Source organism: Diospyros lotus, chromosome 11 (genome assembly GCF_014633365.1).
Source record: "Diospyros lotus cultivar Yz01 chromosome 11, ASM1463336v1, whole genome shotgun sequence".
Classification (NCBI taxonomy): domain Eukaryota; kingdom Viridiplantae; phylum Streptophyta; class Magnoliopsida; order Ericales; family Ebenaceae; genus Diospyros; species Diospyros lotus.
The window spans coordinates 2,436,663-2,457,001 of record NC_068348.1 but is presented as its reverse complement, the minus strand read 5'-3'; the positions used below and the strand labels follow the sequence as shown (position 1 = coordinate 2,457,001).

At 37.5% G+C, this 20,339-nt stretch overlaps 3 protein-coding genes across 3 annotated transcripts; all 3 read right to left on the bottom strand.

Moving 5' to 3' along the window:
- Nucleotides 1-2,837: 2,837 nt before the first annotated feature.
- LOC127813439 (uncharacterized) lies at nt 2,838-3,521 on the bottom strand. Its single transcript, XM_052354400.1, has one exon. It carries the CDS (start codon nt 3,519-3,521, stop codon nt 2,838-2,840), a length of 684 nt encoding a protein of 227 aa, XP_052210360.1.
- Nucleotides 3,522-4,939: 1,418 nt separating this feature from the next.
- On the bottom strand, nt 4,940-5,871 carry LOC127813527 (late embryogenesis abundant protein At1g64065). The gene has a single exon (XM_052354537.1). It carries the CDS (start codon nt 5,830-5,832, stop codon nt 5,173-5,175), a length of 660 nt encoding a protein of 219 aa, XP_052210497.1. The 5' UTR covers nt 5,833-5,871; the 3' UTR covers nt 4,940-5,172.
- A 2,249-nt stretch (nt 5,872-8,120) lies between these two features.
- On the bottom strand, nt 8,121-19,602 carry LOC127813329 (respiratory burst oxidase homolog protein A-like). Its single transcript, XM_052354255.1, has 14 exons — nt 18,454-19,602; nt 18,187-18,346; nt 17,932-17,980; nt 16,693-16,806; nt 15,418-15,840; nt 11,072-11,458; nt 10,876-10,971; nt 10,583-10,698; nt 10,109-10,276; nt 9,856-10,015; nt 9,534-9,731; nt 9,317-9,445; nt 8,729-8,807; nt 8,121-8,621 (listed from the first exon to the last, which is right to left on the bottom strand). Exons 1-14 carry the CDS (start codon nt 19,112-19,114, stop codon nt 8,512-8,514), a joined length of 2,850 nt encoding a protein of 949 aa, XP_052210215.1. The 5' UTR covers nt 19,115-19,602; the 3' UTR covers nt 8,121-8,511.
- Nucleotides 19,603-20,339: the final 737 nt, after the last annotated feature.

The window sequence follows — 20,339 nt, the reverse complement described above, 5'->3', positions numbered from 1 at the left end:
TGATTCAGATGGCATTTGGTTCAACTATCTACTCTTTTGGCCTCTATATCTCGACACACTTAGGTTGACTCAACGGATCTCACCTAATGAACACAAAGATGAGTTAGAAACTTAGAATTGTATTATACCCACCATATAAACAGTATAACAACATAGAAAATTTACCATGGTTACCGCCCATTGAATTTATGTGTACGATCTCACCACATGACTATAGTCCACTAGCTTCTGAAGATTTTGATTATTGAAGCCGCATCATATCTATATATATATATATATATATGTGGGTGGGTGGGTGTTTGTATGTTATGGGGAATGGTGAAGTGAAATAATAAAGGGGAGTGAGTGGACAGGACATGGGAGATTGAAGTTGTCGCTTTATTGCAGGCTCTTCTTGTCTTATGTTTGACCATTTTCCATCGCAATCATGATTCCTACGCATAGATATTTAATTTTAGTAGTTAATATTTAAGCACAATCTCAGGATCTCATCTCCGCTCTACTCACTGGATAACGTTTGTACCGCCGGCGCCGACCTGCGGGCGGACGCGCCGTTCGGGACCAGTAAATTTATAGCAGCAGCCGCCTAGTAAAAAATGTAACACAACTTAAGATGGTTGCAGCAACCAAATGATCGAATACCCAAATAAAATATAATACGACAGTACACCATAACCCATTATTATTGGCAAATAAGAGATCGGATGAGGAATATATTGATGTTAATTTGATAAGTTATGAATTTGATTATCATTTTTTATAAGTGTCAAAAACTCAATTTTTACGATTTATCTTTTCAAACATTATCAAAGACACGAATACTGAATATTGCACAAAAACAATGATCCTAAAAAATTAGAGAAGACATAACACTAAAATCCACTTAGATCCAAAACCCAAAAGAGGGGAGTCATGAGCTCTAATGTGCCAACTTAGGCGAGATAAGAAGGCTACAAGTGTAGGTGAGTGGGAAGTGGGGGGTTTAAACCCCTTTAAGTTGGGAAAATGATCTGGCTCCATGATATCGTTATTTGTTGGTATTGCACTCGACCAGGGTCGCCTTGAAATTTTAGGGACCCAAACTATACTTACTTCTTCTATATTTAAAAATAAAATTATATGTAATAAATAAGAATAAAATTTTTTATTATATAAAAATATTCAAATTTACGATAATAAAGTTTAAAATTCATAATATTTTATTTTAAATTTACTATTTTAACATTTTTAGATGAAAAATTAACAAATATTTTTTAGTAGATATAATAAATCAATTCAAATATAAAAATTAATACAATATCAAATTCAAATTCAAATGTAATTGAAGAACAATAGAATTTGATTAGATGTGATATTTAAATTGAAATTTGTAGAACAAATTAACAGAAGATCACAATAGTAAAAAATAGAATAAATTAATTGCACTTTCTAGAATTTTTCATCACCCACAAAACAATCCCAGACCCACTAATACCAAAAATTTTGAAAACTTAGTGTGTACTTGTTTGCTCATTAAAAATAATTTTTAATATTCTTTTTTCCCTTTTTAATTGTAAAATTTAAAATTAGTAGAAAGAAAAGTCAAACAAAATTTTCAAGTTCGAATAGTAAACTAGAGAGCAGTGCATACCTAAATAGAAGTCGCATTTCGCTAACGGTGACTGACGAGCAACGACGATCAACTAATTAGAGACGATGAAGACAAGAGTATATGAGAGAGATAAAGACAATAAGAATTTAGACTTTAAAGATTTGATAAGGAAACAAGGCGGGAGGGTATCTCCCACCATTATTATTTTTTTTTTGTTGAAATATTTTGTTGTTAAATTAAAAATAAAATAATTTAAAATTATGATAATTGATAAAATAATTTAAATTATGATAATTATTAAAAAAATAAATATTAATTTATAGACTTCCTTAAAATTATCAAAAAATAAAAGTAATCGGATGAAGGAGTCTAGATGACTAGCTTATGCCCAGGGCCGGCCAGTCAAGCTCGTAGGATTAATGGAGTGCATTTTAGCGAACTCTAACTTGAAGGCAATGAAAGGGTCGAAGCTTTGGGTGGGATGAAGTGACCTAGAATGGTCAAATTCAACGAGCTCCGCCCTTCTCATGTGCTTGTTCGTATGGCAGTGGTTGGTAGTTAGTACACATTTAGGAGTCATTTGTTAAAATGAACAAGATAAGAGTCAGTTAAATTTATCTTGAAATGAAAAGATAAGAGATTACGTGAAGAATTTTTTAAAAATGGTCAAAAAAACTTAACAAACATATTAGAAAAATTAAATATCTAAAATATTTTTCATATCTAACATTTTTTTTCTCTTATCTTAACTAACAAATATTTCGTAGTAGCCCTTAGTAGTAGTAGTAGGTTTGTGCCCTACCAATTTAAAGTGGCGGTAGAAGTCTTCCATGAGGAGAAAGCCATGGCGCCAAGTGCGGTGGAAAGAATAAAAGTTCAGCCAGAATAAACCCTTCTTGGAATAATTATTTATAGAAATACATCACCTTTGACTTAAATTTGAAAAAAAAAACATATATGTATATATATATATATATTACAACCTTTAAATAAAAGGACATGTCTTTAATTTGGTCCAAAATGGAGTCCTGACATTTGGGTAATTTGCGTGTAGATTACTCAATTGTGTATTGTCACAATAATGCTTGTGTTCCTTACTCGAATGCCACACAAAATACATCTTTTGGGTATAGAAATAGCATTTCCTTGCCTTCTGTGAAAACTATATATTATTATTCATTTATCTATGGACAGCTTCAAATCCATTCATCAATATGGCGGCCTCACGAACCATAATCCGATCGATCTAGAATGAAACTGTTCGTTTGCAATCTTGATCTTGAATTCTATGGGTTTCGATATTAACGTTCATGGTGCAGTTCATCTTCACCACAGCATGCTTCTTCACAATCTTCAGTATCTTCACTTTGCCCGGAACCTCGGTGTAGCTTCTCACCGGCAAAACCCCAGACCTCAGATCCTCACTCAGACTCGAAACCCCCAGTATTATGTCCACCATAACATAGACTGTGATGTTCATATGGAGCGTCCGCCGTGCCTTCGCCACGCCCGGCGGATTCCGGCCCTCGCCCACCACCACGCCGTCGTAGTACACGGCGGTTGAGGCGTTGCTGAACCTGAACGACGCTGCGTTAGGGTTCCTCACCGCAACGCCGACCACAACGGTCAGGTTCTTCGCCGGGGCACCGCCAGTGAGGTTGGTTATCCCGTCGAGACCGTTGATGTTTACGGACTCCATTTTCAGAACAGGGTCCTTGACGTGACACACGGTGAAGGCGAGGACAAGGATGATCACGGCGAGGACCAGCAGTAGAGCGGAGACGCAGCCGCAGCACTTGATGCATGTCCCGTGCCGCCACCGGTGCTCCTCCGCCTTCAGCTTCGGCGACGGGGCCGCTTCATCGATGATGGCGAGGCGGCGGGCGGCGGCTGGGGCCAGGGGTTTCTCCTCCAGACTGTCGTTGGCCATGTGTCGCGGCCTTTCTCTGATCAAATCAACGATCACCGTTTCGACGGTGCCGAAGTCAGTCAGCCTTTCAAACCAAATCCCAAGGTCGAGCTCCAGAGAGGAGCTCTTGTTAGTGGGGGCGGCTGGGGCGTGTTTGTTTGGTGATATAATTTATACTAGTCAACATTGTAAATTTCGTTCCCATTCAGTGTTTGATGGTTCCGAATGAATGGCGCGACTATTCGACTCTTCGCCACAGCCGGCTGGTTCACGCTTGACTTTGACTGTGGAATTTTGCTTGGCCGATATTTCTTTTTTTTCCCCAAACAGAACTTAATTAATAATTAATAGAAGTTTCTATTCTTGTTTTCATTGACAAATAGTCGAGAGGATGAAAGTGGGAATTGTTGGTGCTCCATTTTGGCACTATGCTGCAAGTAAGAGACTTTTGACCTTTAAGCACCAAATTTTCTTATTATTAATTTACAATTACAATTTATGAGATTTTTTATTTTGTAATATAGTGTTTGTTAATTAAAATATAGAATAAAAAATATGAAATATGAAAAATATTTTGAATAAAAATATTTTTTTATTAAATTTATTAAATTTTATAAAAAAAATCACATGACTTTCCATCTTGGAACTTTCAAGATAAATTTATCACTTTTCCTTTCGAATAACTTATAAATAAATTATATTAATTAAATTTTATTTTACTCATTTTAACAAACATTATTTAAATATCACGTGTCTCAATTGATGAGCAATAACGAGATGACTTATTTATATTTTGTAAAGAAATGGACTAAGAAATATTTAAGGGTGATATCAGTCAATCTTATCTTCTCACATGTCACTATTGATGAACAATAAGGAGATGACATGTGTCTTTTTTTTCTTGTCTAAGATTAAGGGACAAAATTCACGTAATCTAACTCTCAAATTTTAATATCGAGAAACTCGACACCTATCAATACGATTAAAAATAACCAAACTCAAAGGCATTGGAGATAATCCCAGCTCGATTGGTTCACCACTAACACGAGATATCTAAGCATCTTAGAAATTATTCTAAATATCTCAACTCACTTTTAGAGAACTCAACTCTAATTAACTAGGTTCAATGTTATCTATATTTGTTCGACAAATTTATCACGAACCTGAGATAACTAAGTTTGAATTATTTCTAGATTCATCATTAATTAGTATATACAAAAACTCGAGGATCCTTAATATTAAGACTATTTTTGGCTCGAATTTATTCTATATTATCTAAAATTTATGATTCACTTCAACTCTGTTTAAGTGTAAAAATTAAAAAAAAAAAAAAAAAAGAATAGCACTGTCAACATGCACATTCATTCTTGATTTTCACAATTCATGAATATTGTATTTATTATTGTATTAATTCAAGGTACCTTCAACCTTCACCTTTTGAATTTCGGATGAATTACACTATGTAATAAATTCATCATTTTTTGAATTTTGTTATTCTATACATTAATGATATGTTTATTTTATTATCGGGAGGGATTTAAGATAGAGTTGGCATAGCTCCTTTGAATATTTATAAAATGACATAATTTTTTTTTTAATAATTATTGTAACACCCCCAACAATTAAAAATAATTAAAATATATATATTCACAAATAAAAAATAAATAAATAATCAGCTGCAATTTAAATACTGAATAGCTTGGATCTTCAGATTGAGGGTCATTGTGCAATTCATCTCCACGCTCCTCTTCCCACTGTTCATCTTCATCACCCTCACTCTCCCCTCCACTCTTCCATGGCTTCTCAGCTCCACCAATCCCGATCCCAATTCATCCCCGAAAACCCCATTCTCTGCCAAAACCCAGCTCGATCTCACTTCCATCGCCGCCCCCACCTTCTCCGTCCCCCTTGCTCCGGCCACCCCACCCTCCAATTTCGCGCCGCCGAGGCTCACATTCTTATACAGAACCACGAGGCTACTGCTCTCGAATCTGAACGGCCCAAAGTTTCTGTTCCTGACGCTGACTTCCGCCGTGATGGTGGCGTTGAGGGAGGCCGCCGGGGAGGTGGCGTACTTGAGATTCTTCACGGCGGCGGAGGTGATCTCCAGTTTGGGCGGCTGGACGCGCAGGAAGATTAGAGCGAAGACTAGCGCGGCCAGGCTGAGAAAGACGAGCGCCGCGAGGATGTAGACGAAGCACTTGCTGCTGCTTCTTGGCCGCCGCCGCCGGCTGGCGTTCTTGGGGTTGGCCATGCCGCTCTCCTCGTCGCTCTTCGGAAAGATTCTGGCCGGCGCCAATGGATCGGCTTGTCTGATCATGATCTCTTCCATAGAAGAAGAATCAGATTAAATAAGAAGAGAGATATAATTGTGAATTATATATATACACACACAGTTGTGATCAAAGCGTGTAATCTTAATTACATATATATATATATATATATATATGCATGAATTGAAGATTGAGACCGTCGTCACTCGTCAGGTACGCGTAAGAAAGCTTCCAGAAACAGCTTCGGTTTAATTAATCTTGAAGGTTTCTGGGCGGCTTCATCTTGATGTCTTCTTCTTTTCTTTTCGAATGAATGATAATGAAAGGCTAACTTTCTATAATATAAGCCCGAAACTTAAATTTCTCTGTGATTAGGAGTTCAAATTTGTTTGTGATTGGGACATATTATAATTAAAAAATTATTTTTATAATTTAACAAGATTTATCTTTTTCGTATCTATCAGAATATAAATTTATATAAGATAGTCAATAGATTGAAATTATTGTAATAATATAATTATAATGATATTTTGTTAATTTTACTCGTAATTTTTTTTAATTTAACTTTTTTAGGTAAAATTATTTATGTTAATTGTGTTAGAAAGAATTAGTGAGCACTTAATGAATTATCTTAAGAGATAAATTTGAGAACCCAAAGCCAAAGCTTTTTATGGACTAAACAGAATTTATGTCACACCTCATCCTATGGTCACCGGGATGAACTCTGGGAGTCCGAGAGACCATGGGCCTGTTTGTTGTAGTTTAAAAGTTACAACTTTTAATTTCTAACTTCAAAAAAGTTGGGATGTAGTGTTTGTTTCAACTTATGGAATTCTAACTTATAACTTCTATTAGCTTTTAGAAGGGGTAGAAGTTGGCTTTTTCAAAACTGGAATACCCCAACTTTTACAACTTCTGCTTAAATAATTATATTTTTTGACAATGTTACCTTTATTTTTAACAAAGAATTACCCTTTTATCTACGCAATCATGGATTTTTCTTCTTCACCACCATCTCCATTTTCAAGTTTCTTCCTCTCTCTCACCATCTTCCTCTCTCTCTATACTCTAATTAATTTTTTTATAATACTTTAAACTTATATATATACACTAATTAACTTTTAAATTATCATTCTATAACTACTAAGGGTATTATGGATAATTATACAAAAATAAGTTATTTTACAGCTTATGATATCAAATACCACAACTATTTAACTACAACTTCTAAGAAGTTGCAACAAACAGGTTCACAACTTATTTTAAGTTTTAAAAATTATAATCTAAAAAACTAGAAGTTATAATTTCTTTAATTAAGCTGCAACAAACAGGGCCATGTCTCCCGAAACCCTGTCCATTGTGAATTAAAGCACATCCATTCATCACGACGCGCATGTGTGTGCGCGCGCGCGCATCTGGAAGGCTCATAGTTTCTTTAATTAAATAATCAATCTTTCTTTGGTTAAATAGTTCATTAGCTGAAGTGGGATTTGCAGGGGGTCTGCGGAGGCCGCTGGTTCGCCACGACTGCCACAAAGCCTGCTGCCTCACCGAGCTTGCAACGCCTGCTGCTGCTTCGTGCATTGCGGCTCGCCTCTGCAGCCTTTGCAACTGCTGCGCCTGCTGGCTTTCCTTGGCCTTGCGTGTGGCTTCCGTCTTGCTTTTAATTATGGTGCGCAAGTCTCCTGGATACCGTAAAGGTCATCCCGGCTTCGGTTTTCGAGAGACCTTTACTGTTTTTCGAACTTGAACTTACAAAAGTTTAATTATTTTAGGTTTTTAGATTTTTTTTTCTTTTTTATTTTTTTTAATGGACCCTTTTTATGATGACACATCAAAAATCAAATTGCATTTTTCAATTGCAATTTGACTTCTTCAAGTGTTGCAATTCTTCCTCTGCAATTGAAGTATTAAAAGAATTAATTAAAGAGTTTCCAAAGGGAACCAATTTAGTGACTTGTTGAAAATAGTGTTAATCACACCTCGGTTAGATTATTGCTGTTTGTGACGATTGTCAATTTTGACATCCAGACTATTACCATTTAAGATTCCAAGTATTCTCCATATATCATTTTTGCAATAAGTATCTCAATCCAGACTAAGAAATGGCATACTTTTAATCATTTATTCAATTGTTGTACTGGGTGCAGATGAGTTTGGTCAATCAGAAGGGCAAATTAGCTAAACTGGCATCAAGTTGTTTATATATTGTCAGAAAATAGGATATGTTAAAGAATCGATAGCTTCTCATTACCCGAGTAATAAGAAATTACTCGAGTAATGAGCGAGTTTACTCGAGTAGGAATAAAAAGCTTACACGAGTAATAAGAAAGCTTACAAGAAAATATAGGTTAAAACTTGAATAACTCTATCTTCCTGTCCAAAAAAACATTTCTATGGAAACAGGAATCATAATCATACAGCTTAGTTTAGATTTTTGCTTAAATTTACCCGTACTTACATTACAAACACGTACATCCTACGTGCTAATACATGTGACGATTATTCAAAACAGTTGATTTTGGTGCATACCTTCTAAAATTTGAGTCGACTGCCAGTTGTACAACTAGCAGGACGAAGGCACGTGTAGCTCATTTCATCAACTAATAAGAGCCCGTCTATTCGGGTGGTGACATGTGCAAGTTCTTCCCGGCATGAATCTTCTGCATGCCTCCATTGCTTGCAGTACCTTCAAATACTGTACAAAGTGATTGAGTGGTGATGGTGCATAGAGCTCCTCAAAAATGCTCCTTGTGGAATTCAAGCTTGGTGGAACCTTTTTGGTTATACTCATGGCAGAGTTTGTTGAGTTCTTTGGCCAAAACAGGTGCCCCACAATAGAAGACCCCTGCCCCAAAGTTTCAAAACCATTTGGATAAAATTAGTATTTCGGAGAAGAGCTACAATGGCATGCATAGCTAGTACTAGTTCTGGTAGGGGTTTGGCTTGGCTCACCTATCCTTGCATTGGCGTGCTTTGTACATATTTTGGAGAGAACCTTTTTCCAATTAGGCCTTGCAAAATGTGTTCTCACCTGAAAGATGAAAGCAAATTAATGTACTTCATTCACATGAACATGCCAACTGAAACTTTCAGAACTTAGTTGAGATATGGAAGGCACAAATTAAGCAATCAAGGAAATTGTGCCCAAAAAAAGAAAGAAGAAGAAGAAGAAAGTGAGATTTGGAGTATTGGGGATTGGAGGTTGCGAGTGAGAGTTTATGATCTCTTTGTAGCCCATTATCCACATAGTGAATTTTTGTTTCTTTTTTTGTTTATTGATGTAGACACATTGTCAAAATACATTAAATCCGTGTCTCTAATTTTGATCTTTTGCAAGTGCGATAGAATTTATTTCTGCGATTTTTATTTGTTACCAAGCAAGTGCTGGGTACCAAACAGTTGGAGATATGCATAATTTCATATAAAATTTCTGCTTTTGAAGTTCTAAATATATAACATTGCTTAGATGTAAATGAGCTGAACTGAACAAATCTGCTCTATAAGAAGACAATAGGGAGGCCAGGAAGTGATTGATCTTACCCTAGTGCCTGATACAATGTCGACCCCGTTCTTAGCATGGTTGAGTGCTTGAACCATGGTGATGAGTGCTGATCTAGCATCCCCTTCTTCATAAACGCTGGTCAAGTAATTATGCATCTCAATGACACCCTGAGATTATCCAAATGGCCAAGTTAACAATAACTGAATCCACAAAACTAAGCAACTAAAGGGAGGATCTTGTATTGTTTCAACTTACCCTTTGATCAAGGTCAGCAACTTCGTTCATGACCCCTTTGAACCAATCGAATGAACCTTGCTCCCTAGTTACCCAATAAAAGTAAGCATTTGTGGTCTTCAGGGTTTTCTTTTTTTTCGGATGATCCTTAACATGAGATGAAGAATCCGAGGCACTAATGCTCTGATCCGAGCTTCTGCTAACGTCTGAGACTGATTCCTGAAATGCACGGAGTCACCACGGTCAAAGATTTTACTTGTAATATAAAAAGTGATCATTGAAGTAGCAGCAAACATGAAGGCAAATGAAGCAAAATGAAACCATCATCCTAAATGTTACTTACAGCCTGCTCCTCCATCTTAACAATGTTGTTGAGCAAATCTTTCAGAATACTGATAAAAGGTGTTGCCCCAATTCCAAGACCAACAAGAAGAAGAACATCATATTTTCTATAATCTTGCGCTGGAGCTCCATATGGCCCGTCTATTAAGAGCTTTGGCAAACTGTAGCATGACGATTTACTTGACCATTGAATGGAGCAATCGAGGAATAGAAACAGTAGAAACAGACCATACAACATACGAGATGAAATATACCTCTTTTTCATTGTTTCATCAGCTCTGAGTAACCCACTCTTCCCGGCAACCGGAGGCTCACAGGCCTCTGAGAATACCCTCTTAAGCTCTTGCGTCCAGTCACCAAGCTGCCGGATGTGAACACTAAGGTAGTCATCACCGGGGGCTGAGGTTATGGAGAATGGATGCCTGGAATAAAGAAATTATTGGCACAAGCATTGAGCATCTTGAAGCCCTTAATATTTTAACTAAAAGTTTATTGGTACGAGCATTATCTGATGGACTATTTGCTTGTGACTCTTGACATTTACTGTAGATCGTTAGGGATCAGGACCAAATTGAATACTACAATGCCTTACCTACATGCAAGTTTTTCTTCCACGGTGGACTGACATTCAAGAAGGAAAAACCTAAGCAAATTGTGTGCACTAGCACCCTTTACACTTTATACAAATGGAAATTGAATGTTGGAGGGTGTGAAGTAGTGTGACTTACCACTCAAATGGAGAGACAGCAGGGCACTGGACGAACATGTATTGCCCACTCTTGTACCTGAACTGGGGAGGCTTGGACATTTGGAAGGTAAGTACATTGCCTGGATATATGGCAACCTGAGAATTAACAGTTCAGAAAGCTTTAGGATGCCAAAAAAGAAACATGAGGATAGCTAGACACTGGAGATCCATATACAAGGCAATAATCTGAGTCATATGAATGCTCTATAAATGTGGGGCAGAACATGCAAATATTTGAATGGTATGGCAAGAATTGTAGGCATGGATGCTAACCTTTACAAGTCGGACAGTATAGAAGCCAGACCGAAAGAATCTCAGGGTTCTCTCCCCAGCATATAAGAGAACAGGAACAGCAAGAAACATCCATGTCTGCAAGCAAAATGTTTGTTCTTGAGACAGGAGAAGCTAACATTTCTCAAACTTAAAATAATTCTGAAGAATTAAAGCGAAGGATTTCAAAATTATATACCGTCTTATAGTACCATTTGTCCACGAGATACAGATACATGCCATGGATGATGAGCAAGATATAGACAATGACAAGAAGATGGTGTGAATACCAGAAGGCATTGAAGCCTGTCAGCCTGTCAAAAGGCTTGGGCAGCTTAATAAGACCCCGCCTGAACCAACGGGTTGCAAGCGTGAAAGCAATGGCCATGAAGATCACCATTAGTATTCCTGTCACACCCTCAACCCCTCGAACCAGACTAATGTAATTGGGTTTAGTAGGACCGAAAACACCAGGCAAATAAGATTCGTACGTCTTTTCTGACTCGTTTATAAGCCTTGGGAAGTCACAAGTCAGATGGTTTCCAGCATGAAGTATAACACCAACTACTATGGCTGCCGCAACAGTCTACAATGCCGAGGAACATATGGCAGAGGAAAAAGAGACATTATAAATAAATTAACAAAAACAAGAAGCATAAGCTAAAACTAGATTGATTTCACAAAAATAAGATAATTTCTGATAGCTGGCATGAAACTTTAGGGAAATTGCATAATTTCAGCATTTAGACTAAAAAGGATCTAATACAGCAGAAATTCAATCAGTTATTTACTAACCGATCATACTTGCAATTGCATACCTGTTTTGCTGTACCCGGAAGCTAATATGATCATTCCTTTTAGTTCATGATACTTGGTTAATCTTATTGGTGTAGTTTATTAAGCAATTACGTATATTATCCATAGTCTGTAATGGTGAGCTCAATTTTTTTTCATCCACGAAAGATTAGGTAACTAGGGTTGCCTTAGGTAGTGGTTACATAGCACAAAAATTGTTAGATCTTTCAGCCGACCAACTAATGGGATTTGTAAGAGAGCTGTCCAACAGCTCATTCTCACTTCTCAGTGAGAATGAGTCTAAATTAGAAATTTGAATATATATATGTGTGTGTGTGTGTGTGTGTGTGTGTGTGTGTATTAGAAGTCTAAATTAGATCATATAAGATACATAGGTGATCAGAATTTTGATTATATTTCTATATGTTATAACCACATCCGACATCCTATGTACTCCATATATTGATCAATACAATGAGAAAAGAATACAGCTCTGCCTATCCATGTTTTTATATGGTATCAGACCTTCAGAAGCTTTAAAGGATCAATCCGTTCACGGCATAAGAAAATTCCTGCACTACCTCTATCACCATCAACCCCATACTCCAAAGGGTTCTCTGTTGCGAACAGACAAGGAACTCTAGGGTAAAATAGGATGAGTTCAATCAGAGGAAACTTACCTTTGTGGCTGGAAGCATACATACAGATACACACAGAAAATATGAAACGTAAACAGAAAAATGAAGGAGAGGCAAGGATTTTTACTATGGTTCACCCAAAATAGGGCTACGTCCACGTTGAACTCTGGCAAGAAGAGCTCATTGCACTATAATGAAGAATGGAGATTACACCCTCAAATCACTCACAAATACTATATGTACACCAATGGTTCTTTATCAAAATGTCCTAATAATCATAAATACAGATTAGAGGCTGATCCTATAGAACCAAATAACATGAAAAGAAAAATTATACAGAGCACGAGAAGGAACCCCAAAAGAAACCCTAGCCCAAAGACGATGACTCACCCTTTCTCCCTCTATTTTCCCTTTTCATCCGTCTGACCAATCATATCTCGAGGAGAGAGCTTAATAGTGATTTTTGATGGCTGGGATGGAGACTCATAAAGCTTGGATGAGGGGCTAAGATCAAATCGTGCAACATGATCGATTACTCCAACAAAAAGACAATTGGGCGTCTTAAGGACAGAGCGGATGGTTGCCGCGTGTGACCATCCTATAGGTGCCAAATGGCAGCCTGCGGTTGCCGCACGTAGCCATCCTATTCGCTAAGTCACACGACACCATTTGGTGCTTCAATAATATCATTCTCCTTGAAAGCTCTTCGGGAACTTAATTACTTTTTAGAAGTTGAAATGATCCACGTGCCTCAGGACTACTTTCCATCTCATTAAAAATATATCTGAGATATCTTTTAGGATTTTAGATTGCATGGTGCCAAAGAAGTTCACACTCCCTTTGTCCACCCCAGTAGAGCTGAAACGGTGTGATGAAACTGCCCCTGGAGATGCTACTCTTTTCCAACAACAGGTAGGCACTCTTTGATACTTGTCCTTAACCAGACTTGATAAGGCCATTGTTGTAAAGAAACTATCCAACTCATGCATAACCCATCTGAGCAACAATGGTAGGAATTAAAGAGTGGTCTGTTATCTCACAGGAATAATTTTTCATGGTCTCCTACCTAAGAAGAGCTCCCTCGTATATTTGACAGCATTTAACGATGCTGATTAGGGTGGTGATCCAGAATGACAAGTCCTCCATAACAACCTATGTTATTTAACATCATATCTTGGAAATCCTCTCTGCAAAAAAGTAGCTCACTGCTCTACAGAGGCAGAACACAGGTCATTAGCTCAAACTTCAATAAAAATCAGTTGAATTGAAAACCTACTCCAAGAGCCTGTATTTCATTTAAAGCCGGCCCAATAGAATTGGGGGCCTTAGGCAAAAAGGATTTATTGAGGACTTCGAGTATTATTTTTTTTTATAAAAAAATAAATAATACATTTTTTTACACAAATATTTTATTATTTTATTAAATAAAAAAATTAAAATTCAATCAACTACAAAATATAATAATCTCTTAATGATAATAAATTTTCAACTAAAATATAATAACTCAGAGATAAGAAAAAAAACTCAAACAACTTACAATAATAAATAAAGAAAAATAAAACTAATTTTTCTTGAAACTCTAAAAAGATGAGTGCTAGCAAAAAACTATACATTTATGATTCTCTTATAGAAAGAAATAAAACAAAACATTAAACTGATAGTATTAAAAAGATAAAATTCACCACTAATGAGCAACTTTTCATTCTATAAATATGTGAGTTTTATGGGATATTGGGATTTGGGAACACCACAGCAATGTCGTGGCATACATGGCTTAAGGGTTGGGCCGGCCCGCTCACCCTCCTCAAGTGCACTATCATAACATTGGAGTCACTTTTCTCATTGCAAACTGATCTTTCCCTCGGGATGAAGCATCTTCCATTGGATTATCATTTTGTGAGGCAATAACTTCAAGCCTGAAAAACTTAAACTTACCTACATTTCAACTAAAGATTAGCTTGCAGGTGCCACGACTAAGGCTCTATCCAAATAGAGATTTTTGTAGCTCCAGAGCAAGACCGGAGTCTGAAATGGATCCTCCATCTTGAGGAGGGGGGGGGGGGGCGTGTGGGTGAGTTGGGATAACTAGCCCTTGAATGAGTAAAAATTAGATCAAATAAAATCTATAGGTGATTAGAAAAATGAATATATTTCTCTAACCATATCCCATAACCTCTTTATATTGATTAATACAATGAGAAGATAATCCGACACTGCCTATTTAAGTTTTTGTAAGATCAAGGCTTGGTGTCCTATTATTGTTGTTGTTTCAAAGAGGCATTAGGCTTTAAAAGGTGAATTACTATCTATTAACAAAGCAGAGGAGAGAGACACAAAATGTAAATAGCCTCATCGATCTTTCCATTAAATGGATCTCAGCCTTTAAATACTAGCCCTAAAACTAATACATCAAAATTACCAAAATACCATCGTTCGTTCAAAACAGCAACACTAACAGCAACACTAGAAATGAAATAACAGAAGCAAATAACAGAAACAAAAATACAATGAATTAAACCCAAATACTCTGTTATCAATTCACTTGAACCTAAAATATGAAATAAATTAACCATAGCACATCATGCTAGCAAATGTGCAACTACTGCTGAAATGACAAAATAAAATAAAAAGGACAGAGTTCCATCTCGTTTTCTTGTTTTGGTATCTCATATCTGTTACTGTCTTACAGAAAAACATTAAAGAATAAAAAAGGTTTCGATAGCATTTTTGCAATAGAAACAGAGAGAAGCCCTTCCCCTGTGCTGTATCATACGTTCTTTTAAATTGAACATCTTTTCCTTTATATTTCTAGTTTTTTTTCTCTTATTTATCCCAGAATCAAGGATAAGGCATACACATGAGAAGACATGGATCTAGATGATAAGTTTCTTTTTCTAATTGTCAAATTTTGCTGGGTGTTCTATAACTTTCTGCAAGTACGTGTGTCTGCCACTACTGTGTGTAAAGAAGAAAATGCACCCACCATTTTGCTTGAAGGATGAGATGAACAGATGAAGCTGACTTTGTAAAAAACAGCCACTTCATCAAGTGGGCCCAAAAGATAAACGTATAAAACAAGGCAATGCAAGAATAAGGGCGTGGCATGGCCTACCTTGTGAAAGTTGATGTTGTCATCGAAGGGTACAAACAAGCCCAGCTTGGTGGACCTCAGCCAAGTCACAGTGTTCCTGCACACAGGCAATAAGATGAGAGCCATGTTGAACTTCAGGGTCTCGGCTGCGCCCTTAGCCGTGAGGAGGCAGTAACCCATGACCTTGAACGCGCTTTTCTGTTTGTACTGAAGGAACTTCCAAATGAAAAGCCCAGCCATGATCATCACCCACAGCAGAAGAACCCAAAGTCTCCTCCAGTTCTCTTCCAGGTACCATGCAAGTTTTGTTCTCATTCTTTGAATGGGGCTTCTGTTTCTTAGGCCTTGTAGGTTCTGGCTCAAGGCTTGGCTCGTGTAGCTTAAGGCTTGGCTGTAACTCAGGTACGTGTCCTTCTGTAGCAGAAGTGTTTCTAGTTGCCATAGCTGCATTTATCATTACCTTGCTTCAAACTATTGTGTTGTCTAATTTGTATTATCAAACAATAAGAGAATAAAAGCAGAAAATAATTATCCTTTTCTTATTGGCCTTAAAAAATAGGTATACCCCTTTGAAGACAGAATTTTTCATTCATATCTCTTCAATAATGGAGCACTAAAAAATTGCGAAAAAAACGCATATCAGAAGCAAAATTCAGATCAGAAGCAAAATTTATATAAGATATTAATATAAAATGTTATCATACATATTAAAATTTAAGTATTTACCCATTAATATATCACTATTGGACATTGCAGGGATCTTTTGCTTTTCTGTGCATGTGCTGAATACGCGTATTCCCGGGGGGGCCAAACAGATCCAAATGGGAAATGCAAGTGTGGACGGAAACGTGGCAGGACTATGGCTAGGGAAAATGATGATATGGCAGTCACAAGTCTCTTTCACTCTCCAGTTACTAGACATCATTTTCCACTTACTATCCCGGGAGGATTTGACAAAGATAATATACTGGAAATGTTATTTAGGGATGGAGTTTTAATATTTCGGGTGACGTTTAATATTAATGGTTAAAAAGTATTTGGTGATTATTTATTAGTATTTCATGTCACACTTAATATTAATAGTCGTGACTAAGCTAAGTCTCAAGTTACATTTAAAGGAAAACAGTTCAACCACCGATGACTAAGCTAAGTCTCAAGTTAGGCAAGTAGCCGGGCTGGGGCCATTCACAGGCACTAACTCTTACCTAAAATATCATAAGAGTTTAATATATATTCACTCTATAATAAGTTTTTCTTATTTTAAAGTATTATATTTAAATAGAGAAAGAAGCTAACCTCAATGTAGCCAAGCCTTTCAGGGTCTAGTTCTTCCATGATCAGAGCTGCATATTCCTCTGCCTGTTCCTTCAATCTTGATAACTTATTTGCCGAGGCACTCAGCATTATGATCTACACATCCAGATACAGAAGCTAATTAACATAAGAAGAATATTTCAATGCATGTTGATCTACAGAAAGAAACGTCTAATTTAGTGGTTGATAATTAAAAATTGTAATTATTAAATATTACATTACCCTCCTAGAAGGCACTCTATATTTTGCCATTCATATATTAATTAATACACAGTCCTATCGTGAACAAGTCCTCTTATGTTGTTCATGTTCGACCTAGCGGCTGGTGTGTGAGCTCCACCATCCCCTGTGGACCTATGCTCCCCTCTCAACATAATAATAAAATCATAATTGTATGTATATCTATTCATCTATTTATTTTATTTAAAAATAAATATTATCTTGTTCACGTTGAAAATACAAGAGAGGGGCCACTTTCGCTCTTTAATTTTATTTGTATCAGACAAACGTTACGTTTTTCGACGTGAGTAACATAATAATTTTGTTATATAAATAAATACATTATTTTGGTAGTGAAAGTGAAATGTCCAAATACTTAAATCAAAATACATAATATAATATACTAATATATAATATCATCTCAAATATCAATTTCAGGAGTAGAAGCTGAAGAACATGTGGGAAACGTCAGATGGGGGTACATAGGAAAAGTGGGGTATTTGAACACGCAATGGGGGGTTATACGTATTGGAGTTGGTGGATTTGGAATTTTCTGATTCAGGGTGATCCAATCGCGCCTGCAACTTCATCTATCCTAACCAAATGAGACCTGTAACCATAACCCATCCCCAACCACTCCCTCCCATCTCATACAAAGACGGCAACTCGTACGGATTTTGCATTTAAATTCGGCATTTAGTTTCAGGTGTCAACCAATGAATTCATCAGATTAGGTAATAAAATATTTGGATTAATGTCCCCCCCCCCCCCCCCCCCCAGACTATAGTGGCACATGTGACAAGACTTGAACTGAAAGTTCATAGGTCAAGGGTGACTATGTAAAAAAAAAAATTATATTTATTTTGTTTTAACATAGTGCTAGCACTAAGGGTAAATTACCGTCATGCCCCCAGGGAGAATATTGGTAAATGAGCTTTTATTTTTTTTAATTTTGCATTATAAAAATTCACAGAAATAATAGCGGAGGGTGGAGAAGGTGACCTCTTTCACTTCCTCTTCAGTGATCCTGCCGTCCTCGTTCTTGTCCACCCTGCAGGTTTAGTGAGACACGATTAGAATATTCGATGACCACTCAAAAAGACGATTTTAACCTCCTTGAGTCCCCGAATTTACCCAATTTGCCCGGTGATCATGCAGCGAATGGAAACTGGGAAGTAATTTTGTTATTCGTTTATTTATTTTACTTTTTAATTTAAATTAAAGGATTTGGAAAAAGGGCAGTATGGTAATGCGTACATGTCGAAGAAGATCTGGAGTCGAGAATCGAAGCTCTGATCGGTGAACTGAGACCAGTACTCGTAAAGCTCGTCTCTGTTGATCTTGTCGACCTTCAATCTCCGCCGCCGGCTCAATGCGTCGAAGAGTTCCAGCGCGAATTCTTTCGAATCTCTCATTCCTATATAGAAACACGATCGCGATGGATCAGAACACACTGAATTCGAGTTCTTTCATGGCAAAATTCACAATTGCGATCACTCTAACTGCCGTTAAGAGGCTCGAGACCTATGCATTGTGCGAAATCGGCTCGGTAGAGGTAGCCGTCCTTGGCGAGCTTGTTGAAGTTGCTCTGAACTTCGTTCCAGGCATCAACGCCGTTCGTCTTCCTGTTGCTGATGAATCTGAGTCCTTTTAGGGCTTTCTGAGCACCGGAACGAGTGCGATCGAGCCGCGCTCGCTGCTGCCGGAGCGCTCGAGCGGCCAAGGCCGACTCCAGGCCGTTGCCGCCTCCAATGACGATGTTCTGAAACGGGGAAGACGAGGAAGGCGAAGAGAGCACGCGCGAGGCATGGCCGTGGCTCCACGAGAACCGCCTCAGCTCCGCCTTCAACTCCTGCGAGAATTGCTTCGCTTTCGCCACCGCCTCCGCCTTCAGCTCCTGCGAGAACTGGCGGAGCCGATTCGACGAACTCCGGCCAATCGACCCCGACGTCGACGCCGACGCCGGAGTTTCGCTCCCTCCGTCCCGCTCAATGTGGACGCCCGTCGCCGGTTCGACACACCGGAGCACGATGGTGTCGACGTCTTGAATATCGAGCGTCACCTCGACGAACTCCTCCCCCGGCGATACTACAGATTCATTTTCCGGCGACGATCCGACACTTACCGCCCTGCTCGGGACGGTGTCGGACGCCCACCGGCGTCCATGCTTAGCAAACTCTTTCATTATCGAGACAAAAACTCCTTACACATACCAATACCACTAACACTAATGCGAAGACAGAAGGATCTCTCGCAAAGGAACACTTGTTCTAACTTTTCAACGGATTTCTAAAAGCAGTGGAGTGGTGAAACGCGTCGGGAATCTCTGAGATAAGACATGTACGCGTAGAGTCGCTGCCTCCTAGCTAGAGAGAGAAAACGGAATGTGGCGAGGCAAGACGTAGAGGGGAGAGAGAAAAGGTGAAACAGACAAGCTCAGTGGGGAGAGAAACGGCGGACCCAGAGCAGGAACAGTAAGGAAAAAAAAACAAAAGAAAAAAGCCAGAATGTCAGCGTCTTCTCCCCGTGGGTGGCAGATTCCGGTAACGCGTGGACGGTGGCGAGGGGATTTATGGTGAAAACTAGAGACGAAGAAGAAAAGAGAAGTGGCTGTGGGAGAGACTGAAAGAGAGGGAATTTCGCGGGATTTATTCGTCAGACTCAGCGGGAAGGGGACAGGAAGATGGGTGAATGAAACCGACGACGGTTTGGTGGGTTCTCTGAGCCGACTGTAGGAATCGTCCGAGTCAAACTCTTCTTTTTGGTAATTTTAGTGGGAGATACCACATCATCACCTCTATTTAAAATTTATAATTTAGAGTTATAATATAAATATAGTTATATTAAATATTTGTGAAATTTATAAATAAATAAATAAATAAAGACAAATAAACCTGGTGATTGCAAGTCTTTGTGGGGCAGCCATTGCATGACTGACCTTCCATTTCATCAGCTTCACATGTTGGTTATGGGCTCACATATTTAGATAAATTTTTTATTTATATATATATATATATAACATATAACTTTGGATTATAAGCTAAGTATGATTCATGAAAAATATGTTTTTAATATAAGTTAAAAGATGTTTAACAGTTAGTTTCTAATTTTCAAAAAGACACAAAAAATACAAAAATAAAAAATTGACCGAATTTTTAACACCCTAGTTGAACTAACCATTTGTCCAAACCAAACTAGTTGAATCGGTCAAATTTTTTTATTTTATTTATTAAAAAATATAATAATAATAATTTAAAATATTTAAATGTAATTAACTTCCACTATTTGAATCTGATCTATCATTTTGATAATATATGAATAATTTGTCATTTAATTTTTTATTTCTAACTTGAATATTTGATCATAACTTTAATTTTTACTTTCATCATAAATTTACATTAATATTATTG

Bases quoted from the DNA above. Each gene is read 5' to 3' on its own strand.
- LOC127813439 (XM_052354400.1), bottom strand. From the start codon at position 3,521: ATGGCCAACGACAGTCTGGAGGAGAAACCCCTGGCCCCAGCCGCCGCC.
- LOC127813527 (XM_052354537.1), bottom strand. From the start codon at position 5,832: ATGGAAGAGATCATGATCAGACAAGCCGATCCATTGGCGCCGGCCAGA.
- LOC127813329 (XM_052354255.1), bottom strand. From the start codon at position 19,114: ATGAAAGAGTTTGCTAAGCATGGACGCCGGTGGGCGTCCGACACCGTC. The intron at 16,807-17,931 runs GTCACCTTCTCC...CTGGATGTGTAG, and splicing joins CTGAAGAGGAAGTGAAAGAG to ATCATAATGCTGAGTGCCTC. The intron at 10,277-10,582 runs GTAAGTCACACT...TCTTTATTCCAG, and splicing joins GCTGTCTCTCCATTTGAGTG to GCATCCATTCTCCATAACCT.